General features: G+C 43.4%; 1 protein-coding gene across 1 annotated transcript; it reads right to left on the reverse strand.

Moving 5' to 3' along the window:
• Nucleotides 1-346: 346 nt before the first annotated feature.
• Nucleotides 347-1,630, reverse strand: LOC133889427 (uncharacterized). Its single transcript, XM_062329954.1, has 2 exons — nucleotides 1,024-1,630; nucleotides 347-936 (listed from the first exon to the last, which is right to left on the reverse strand). The coding sequence occupies exons 1-2, from the start codon at nucleotides 1,628-1,630 to the stop codon at nucleotides 347-349; spliced, it is 1,197 nt and encodes a 398-aa protein (XP_062185938.1).
• Nucleotides 1,631-9,945: the final 8,315 nt, after the last annotated feature.

A 9,945-nucleotide genomic window follows, 5' to 3' on the forward strand; every position in this document is an offset into this window, starting at 1 on the left:
GGTTCTATGTAGTAACCGAGAACCGGCACTGATACTTCAACTATCAGTACCGATTGTACATATAACCGACACTGATACTAGTATCAGTACCGGTTACTAACTAGAACCGGTACTAATACGTCTCCTATATTTATCTCCAACACTTAGCTGTATCCTCGTTCCTCTATTCACCCTAGCGTCACCTCCTCGTTCGCTTCAGTCACCCGAGCCCCGACGCGCCGCCACCCCGACGCGCCGCCGCCTCCTCCTGATGCCACCCCGACGCGCCGCCGCCTCCTCCCGATGCCGCCCCGACGCGCTACCGCCTCCTCCCAACGCCGATTCGTCCCCGAAGCCCTCGCCACCGTCACCCCCCACGGAGGAGGAGCCGCCGCCGCCCCTGACGCCAACGCCGAGGACCACCTCTCCTGCTCTCCTCCATCCCCTTCAAACCCAACGGGTAAGCACCATCCCGTCTTCTCATCGAAACCCTAGTTACCTCCCCTTCAAGAAAAGTAACTTCTCTCTGAAATGAGACATTCTGCTCTGCAAGTTCTCTCACCCGTTCATGTAGTCTCTCTTCTTCAGATTGAAATCTCAATAGCCTGACAGACCAATCTTGTGACCTTCTGTCCATCTCTCTCTCCAGAGTAATTTGTAATTCACTCTTCTCCTTCTCCAGCCTCCTAGTTCTGGTGTCCAATTCTTTCTTTGATTCTTTATATTGCTCTTTGGCGGTACATCTTTCTGTAACACGTGCCTTAATCTGCGAAGATAGTTCATGGGCTAGTTGTTTCCTATCTTCAGTCAAACGCTGGATCAATTGTAACATGTCATTTGAGCTTAATCGCTTATCTCTGAGCACGCTGAATTCATATTCATCTCCAGAAGGAACAATAAACCTTGATTCAACTTCTTTAGCTCTTTGAAGCAACCTGTCATCAGTTTCTTGCTCCCCTGGTGCAAAATCCAAGTTATCATGATGAAAATATTGAGAAGCATCACGAAGGCATGAGTGTGCAATGGAGCATCTTGAGGTCATACCTGAAATAGGACAGGTGGAGTGGCAAAAAACATTTGGAGGTCTCACATCTTGCAAATCTTCGTAAATATCTTCAACGGATGTGGCACTTTCTGATTTATAATCTTCTGAATATAGAAATCTCTCAAAAACTTCTGACAAGCTTACATGGTTTCTACTCGTATTGCACAGAGTTACAATCTTGCATGTGTCTCCTGTACCATCTTGAGCAAGTTGTCCAAGGCAGGCATCCTTTAAGTCCACACCTGAATAGGTCTCAGTGATCTGTTTCATTGATTTTGGCAAAGATGGTACAGTAGATTGGGGTCGAGGTGGCCTCCCCCAATTAGAAACCATAGATGTGGCAGGGGAGTAATGCTTCTGTTTCTCATTTGCAATGGTATCTTCATGCTCTCTATCGATGTATCGATCTAGCACTTCAGTCTTGTTTAATAAATTGCTTAGTCTTGTAGACCTGCATCGTAGGGCAATGGGAGAGCTAACAGGAGAGTGCTCAGTTGAGCATGAACAGCATCTTGAACCCAAAGAATCATTTTCCATGGCAGAATGTGGTTTTCGGACCATTATTGCATATTCTCTCAAGATTGGATTCCCTTCTGGTGACCACATGTAGGGACTGCAAGTTAAGATCTACTGTTACTATCATTTCTCAGATGACATGCTGAAAAAAAATGCAGTACATTCGCAATGCACATGGTTTGAGACCAAAATGAGTTTTACCGCAAAACTGCTATTGTTAAAGGGAACTCAATCACAAGAATATACTTAGAGTAAAAATAGAACAACATAACTAGCATGCAATTATATCTATTGCAAATCATTGACAGATGCCAGAGAAAAGTGCATGTGCATTGAAACTGAATAATTATAAAGAGGGCCTTTGCCAAAATATAATTAAGCATAATAGCTGATAAGATGAATAACTGGAATGAGTAAAATTTGCAGATGCACATAATGAGCATATCCTGATGTTTTTGCCTTTTCCTTTCTTATTTTTAGATGCATTCCTTAAAAAGAATTTTAATGCATTATACTTTTCTTGATTTTACCAACCCGGATCAACGAGGGAAATAGGCAACAGAGAGTGATAGTAAATATTATCTCAATCATGGTAAGCATCCTAGACTATAGGGGAGTATCGATAACAATCATCAGGCAATCCAACCACTTACTCATCGTCTACAACTAATGAAGGTTAAATTAGTATGACGTAAATTTTGATTTTGTTGGCACTTGATCAAAACATTTTTCTCCTTGTCCATATTCTAGAATCATGAAACTAGGTTCGTTTTACTGAATATTCATCTCTGTGCTTTCACGTCCAAATAGAATTCTGATCTCTGTGCTTTGTATATATAGCTTTGACATTGATTCTAATATGTGCCTTTCATTTGAATATATAGCTTTGTATATATAGCAAGTCATTGATTCTAATATGTGCATTTCATTTGAATATATAGCTTTGTCATTGATTCTAATATGTGCATTTCATTTGAATATATAGCTTTGTATATATAGCTTTGTCATTGATTCTAATATGTGCCTTTCATTTGAATATATAGCTTTGTATATATAGCTTTGAATATAGCTTTGTATATATAGCTTTGTCATAATTTGGTATGTCATATGTGTTTTTCTATCCGTTTTGGATAGTTGTAGAACAATGACTGATGGTTGGACGTGGACCATCGAAAAGCTCAATGATATAGTTGTAGACCTAAGAAAGATGGCTAACGAAAGCTTCGATCCCTGTTCGTACAAGTGCTCCATGGATGCGAACCGGCTTGTACTCTAACTTGAGGAGGTAGTGAGCAGGCTTCAGAAGTTGTCCATTCAATCGGCCGAGGTGCTGGACCGTCAAGATGTTGGCCATCTTGCGGGCGATGATGTGGATTCTAGCGTGGACCCGAACGACGTGGTTCCTTATGACTACATTGAGGGCGATGATGTTGGCCATATTGAGGGCGATGAGTACTGGTGGTTGCCGAGTGATGATAGCGACGAGTAGTTTAAATGTATAATGCTTGTATGGACCTGATTATTATGTGTTCTGTACTCTGGCTATGAACACTTGCATAACTGAAACTGATGTATGTTGTACTTATGGACCTGATCAATATGTTGTACTTTTGTATTTCTGTGTGCCTTATGCCCTTGCATTTTACGTCGCTTTCTCCTCATTTCTTCTATGTTCCAATATAGCATTCGGTTTTAGATTATCTCTAAATCAAGTGCTTCTTGTGTCTAAAATGTTGATGTAGGAATGACACGTACGAAATCCAACCACCGTGCACGGCCCCGTCCCGTCCCCCCTCTGATACAAGGTCCCTCAGGTCCGGCTCCAGCCTCAGTACATGATGAGCCTGCAAATATGGAGCCAGACCAGACAGGGGGCGGTAGCCCGAGGTTGTACTTGAACATGGAACGGTTTGAGTTGGAGACAGCCGCTGAGGCTGCGCAGGGCACAGCCGAAGGTGATGCACCGGAGGGTCAGATCGACCCTGATGCTGATGCTCCAGAGGGTGACGAGATGACAGGAGAAGAGATGAGTGGACGAGGTCCTAGCAGGATGCCCGAGGGACGTTTCATCATTGCGGAGGTCAATGCAGTCGGAGAGCCCACAAGACCAAAAGTTGTTCTGGGCTTGTACAAGACAGCAATCGGGTGTCTGGTGAGGGACCATGTCGCAGTCACATAGAGAAGTTGGAGAGGCAGACGAGATGACGTGTGGGTGGTTCCCGAAAACATCAAGGATCTTATGTGGGGCAAGTTGTTGGCAAAGTTTGAGTTCCCTGAAGGATGCAGCATGGCCAAAGCGAAGAGTCGTGCTCTATCAACAATGGCCATCGCGTTCAAGAATTTCAAGGGTAAGCTGTGGAGAAATTATGGCTTGGTGGGCCGGACACCAAAATGGGACCATTATCCGACGGTTTAACCATTTTGGAACGATTTCATAGAGCACAAGCGGTCAGAGGAAGCACAATGACTAAGTGAGATCAACAAAGCCAACTCCCAGAAGAACGTGTACCCTCACAGAACTGGCTCGTGTGGGTACTTGAGGAAATACGACGAGTGGGATGAGATGGAAGAACAGGTAACCCGCAGTGGTGCCACACCTCAGACGCCCCCCTGGATTGAACGAGCGAAGCACTATCTGTACGCGAGAGGGGTGACCTTGGCGGCAGATGGCAGTCTGAACTTCAAAAGCGATAGAGAACGGGAAGTGATGCAGAGAATTGCATATGCCCACGCCCAGTCTTCCCAAGACGCTTTCAGGTCGGATAGGGAGAACGACCAGCTAACCTTGGCACTGGAAACCAAGGAGCACCTAGGTCACACCAGAGGCAAGGGTGTGGTGCCCTGGAAAGAGGGATTCCCAGAACCCGCCGAAAGTTATAGGAGTCGGAAGAGAAGGAGAGAAGAACTGGAAGAGTTGCTGGCTGTAGTGCGACAAGAACTTGTGCAAGAGCGTCAGATGACAGACGTCAAAATCAGAGAAATCAAAGAATCATTTCAGCAAGAAATCAGGCAGCAGCAAGGCGAAGAAAATGTAGTGAGCCCTGGTGGTCATCGGAGCAGCTGCGCGTCCGTGGGGTTTGGAGAAGAAGAATTATCCCATTTCCCCGTGGACGACATCACAGAAAGCAAGGTGTGCAAGCTTGTTGTGCCCACCATGAACATTACCATCACGGTGGCTATGGGGCAGGTCGACCAATGCGTCGAAGGGGCTCTCTTCAAAGATCTCCCGATACCATGGGGATACGCTAAGGTCCACATGGACTCTGTGCGAAAGCCATACCGTAAGCTTGACATGGACTACCCTAGAGAGACGGGTTCCAAGAGGCTCGGATCAAACGTGAGTGGCTTCGTTCTATGGCACAAGCGCTACATATTGTTTGAAGATGAGACAGACGAGTCGTATGATGCAGAGTCGGACCCAGCACACAGAAGAGATCCAACTCGTCCACGGTCGTCGCCAGTGCCACCGTCACCAGGAAGAGAGCCAACTCCTCCACTGTCGCCGCCACTGCCACCGTCACCGAGAAGAGAGCTGACTCCTCCCCCACGCAAGTCACCAACGAGAGAGTCAACTCCTCCCCCTCCAAAGTCAGCAACAGTGCCACCAAGGGAGCCAACACCTCCCCCTCCGAAGTCAGCACCAGTCAAGAAATTATTTAAAAAGTGAGAGCCTGAGAAGAAAAAACCATTCACTGCATAAACAAAAATTTTCTCTTGACGCTGACCGAACCTGCTGTGGCTAAGCGTCAATCAGACTACGAGCGTATCAAAGGAAAGAAATCCTTGAGACAGGCTTCTATCGACCAGGTACGGAAAAAACAACAACTAGAAAGATTTCTTAAGGATGCCAATATGATAAGAGAGCAATTTTTTAACGAGTTCATGGCACCCAAAGCAGCCAAGAGATGGCAATTTAAGCTGGGCGAACTATTGATCGCGCTGGACGAGTGGGCCAAACTGACATATCAACTTCGGAAATTTCATGCATGGTACATGAATGAGTCGAAGGAGGGTAGGGAAAGTTTCGAGGCCAGAGTCAAGGAACAAGATCTCCTCCATGGGGACGACAGTATTTTTATATTCTTCGAGGAAATATATCGACTGTACCAGCATTATGCCCTCGACATGTCTATCTTGAGTTGTTGAACTCTGTAAGTGTCGTAAACGTATAATTCACAATATACATTTCTGTACCATTGTATTAAATCTCTTAATTTATTTCTTGTGTAGAATGGAGGTACAAAGATGCAGGAAGGAGTGCATCATGCATGTGGGATTCATCGACCCACATCTTGTCAACCCGACAATGATGAAATCTGCCGACCTAAAAAAAACCGAGGACTATGTATTGAAGTGTCTTCTGGAGCTACAATTGAAGAAATACATACTTTTACCCTACCACTGGGGGTACGTGTTTCTACTCTTTTTGAGCAATACATCGTTAGAAATTAGGACCAACTAACCTATGGTGACCTATGTGCAGTTTTCACTGGATTCTCCTTGTCATCCAGTCAGATATTAGCAAGATCTTTATTTTCGACTCACAAAATAATCCGAAAGAAACCTATCAACCCGTCATTGACTTGCTACAAAGGTAAAAACCGACCATTATTTGATTTGATTGAATCTAAGTCTACGTACGGTAATAATCACACACATACAGAGTGTACCCATGATACACCAAGAAGAGCGTTAGATACAGGCTATACACGAAAGAATGGACAGTCCGACATGGCTTTCCTTGTAGGAAGCAGCGTCCGAGCAATAATTTATGTGGTTTTTATGTAATGGAATTCATGCACAGCTTCAACAGAGAAGATTCAATCCTGCCGGAAGATCCTGGGGTAGGCGGTATACATATTGATGACTAATTTTCAGGTTTGATACGCCAAAATCATATGTATTGATTTCTTCAATTCTTGAAATTGTAGATCCTCGAGCTGTCCAAAGAACGTCTCATGCCTCATGAAATCAACGCACTTCAAGAACAACTTATCGGGTTCATCAATGACAAAATCATCAATCCAATTGGCGAGTTCTATGAAATTGGATCGTCTTTCTCATTACCTTCAACCCATAAGAAAGGGCAGAGTTTAGACCCATCGGTTCACAAGAAATCTTAAACTCCATAAGATTATTGTAATGAAACTTGATAAGTATGCGGTATATATATATATATATATATATATATATATATATATATATATATATATATATATATATATATATATATATATATATATATATATATATATTGTGACGAGACTTGATGTTTTAGAAATAAAATTTATATGTGCTTGTGTATATATGCTGTGATGAAACTTGATATGTATGCGTGTCTATTGCCGGCAACGTCCAAAATTTGAAAATGGCATGGTACAAGCGGCAACCGCCACGTTTTTTAAAAAAAAGGCAGAAAACACCTATCAGTGCCGGTTGGTAACAAACAACTGCCACTGATAGGTGCACTATCAGTGCCGGTTCTCACCTCGAACCGGCACTAATAGTGATTTTCAGTGCCAGTTTCAGACCCAGCACTAATAGTCACTGGCTATCAGTACCGATTAATCAGTGCCGGTTCAGAAACTGACACTGATCACGTTTTTGAACAAGCATTGATCACCTGTTCTGCAGTAGTGAGTGTGACACGTGCTGCTGTTCTGTCATGTTGCTGTTGTGTGACTCGTGACGCTGTTGACAACTATCTTACCTTGTTTTCTTACTACAAAAGTTTGTAAGGATGGACTTCTTAATCTTCTTCTCAGTCCTGTTTGTAATTGATGAAATAAATGTGGAACAATTTTCCAGTTGTAAATGAGTCCAGATTTTAGGGCGGAAGTCCACTAAACTCGGAGTTTCTATTACTAAAGTAAACAGTCGGGAGCTTAATAAGTACTAGGCGCTGTAAACCGAAAACAACATATTGTGGGTTATCTGAAGCATATTCTAATAAGAAGAAAAGAACCATTACGTTATGAACTTAGGGTTGCAAAAAGGATGCTTCTCTCTTTCCACGAGTGACTGGGGGCTACAACGCCTCTACCACTCAAGTGGAGAGAAGGTCGGTCATAATAAGCGCTCTAACTAGTGATCAACGTGTCTTGAACTAATCGAAGAAAGAAGCTAATAAAAGATCACAATATGCTGTCAAAAGAGTCTAGCATCAAGTATTTTTTTTTTAAAAAAAGTTCCCGACTAAAAAACTAACAAAATCTACCAAGTGTTTTTACAAAACTTATCGTGCATGCCATATATCCGACAAGAAGGGAAATAGTGCCTTTTGGAACCGCTGAAAACCTTATCGTGTCCCCAAGGTGCTTAAGAGCTAATACATTTTCCACTCTGAGTCTGACCTAAGATGATTGCAAAGAATATTCCGATAAGCTCCCTAACCTACTCGGAAGAAACCAAGACTGAGCACTTGTTTAAAAAATTCCTTGTATTCTTGAAAAGGTTTATAGTCATACACAAGACATTGCAGTAGAAATATAAACTTTTCATTTAATAGGATTTTAAGCTCTTTTACATATAAGCTAAGAGAAAGAGGATTGCAAATTCTAAAAGATCTACTCGACGAAGAGGTAGGAGAGTCTTTGACCAACGAAGCTTCACCGACTCAACTAAATGAAGGAGTGACTCCCTTGTCTATCTCCAACCATTGGTGCCAACGAAGGAGACCAGGTCATCAACATTTCTACCCGACGCCGAACTCGCCGGTGTCATTGCCCGATCATTGACATCTCTGACGACATAGGGTTTGGAAGAGGCATTGGGTCTCCACCCTTATTGTCTGTGTTATTGCTCCAGCTACTCCCTCTGGCCGCCATCGCCGGAATAACATGAGGATGGAGAGGATGAAGCAGCAGGTGTCTTGCTTTCTTTATTCGAGACGCTGCCTAACGCCTCCCTCTTCTCTGCCCCAGCCACCACTTCTTTCTCCTCTATTTCCGCCTCCAAAAGGTCTCAGCCCACCTCATCTTGGACTTGAGGCACTGGGGGCTTGCCGTCTTTAACATGGACGCCGTGAGTAGTCGATAACCTCCACCACTAAACTAGATTCGGTTGGAGACGACAGCGGGCTATGGGGAGAGTTCTCACGGGAGGATGGGGAATAGTCAGGAGATGAAGGAGTGTATTCTGGAAAAGGAGAATGCTCCATGATCAAGATCAGATTTGATGTAGCCAAGACTCCGGCACCTGGGTGTTTATATAGGCCAACGGGTCGAGAAACACAACACTCCATCTTCAAAACATTAATTATGGGTGCAACTACATTATGAATCTCAGGGGCCCAAGCGATCCTCGGTCATCAAGGCTACGCCTTTTCAGCTGACCGACCTAGATAAAAAAGGTGGGTTTAGGTGCAGCCGTTTACCTGCTAGGTTTTCCCGTGCATGGGAGCAGTCGAAAGGATAGAACGATGATCCCTTCACATTCATGACAAAGAATGTTTTTCACCACCATGCAAACTTTCTGCTGCCACAGTTCGACTTCTGAGCCTAGAAAACAACGAGTCCTATCTCCCTTGTACTTGGCAAGGATGGGATGATTTTTTTGGGCCAATTAGAAAACCTACCCTAATAGGACAAATAATCCAATACTCTCTTGAGAACTCTGAGGCATTCAGAATTCCGAGTAGATGATCTGAGAACCCAGGAAACCCAGTTAGGTGCTTCATCCTAATCGGAAATCTGAGTCTTCTTGATGACATGATCAGATAAAAAGCTGATATTTGAAGGCTATGTATTTGAAATGTCAAAGCCTCATTTTACGTACTGATGGAAGGCTTGACGGTGAATAATAGATAGTTATCATATCTGGGTACCCTAGTATTTCCCATAATTCTCAGGGCATATCTTTATCTCTGGGAAGGGGATCCCTAGAAGAAAAAAACTACCCGCAGATACCCAAAGCATCCCGTAAGCAGAAAGGTCTATATTCAAGAATAAGAAGAAGAAGTCCAGAGGACGTATGACAACCTCCGTGTGTGTGTGTGTATACACGGAGCCAATAGGCCCTGCGGAAGAAAGGAGGACCACAAGTACAAGCCCAAACAAGCCATTAGAACCCGATAGAAGCTAAGGAGAAAGTGACCGACTAGATTTAGATCCATCTAAACTAGTTACAACCTCTTATAATAGACTTATATCAATACAAGATAAACATAATGTAATGTTATTATCCTCAATTAGGCTCGAACCTGTCTAAAAATTATTGTGTGTTCCTCTTGTAAGTCGTCTACTCAAAACATCCTATAATTCTTCTATAAGTTCATTAGATCGGCGATTCATAAATCATCGACAAAGAGAGAGAGTCAACCAAGCGTAGTGAAATAAAACGGGAGCGCAGATATGGAACTGGCTACATGTACAAAATGAATTTTGACTCTTAAAATCTAGTTCTGA

The sequence above is a fragment of the Phragmites australis genome, chromosome 13, assembly GCF_958298935.1.
Source record: "Phragmites australis chromosome 13, lpPhrAust1.1, whole genome shotgun sequence".
Lineage (NCBI taxonomy): Eukaryota > Viridiplantae > Streptophyta > Magnoliopsida > Poales > Poaceae > Phragmites > Phragmites australis.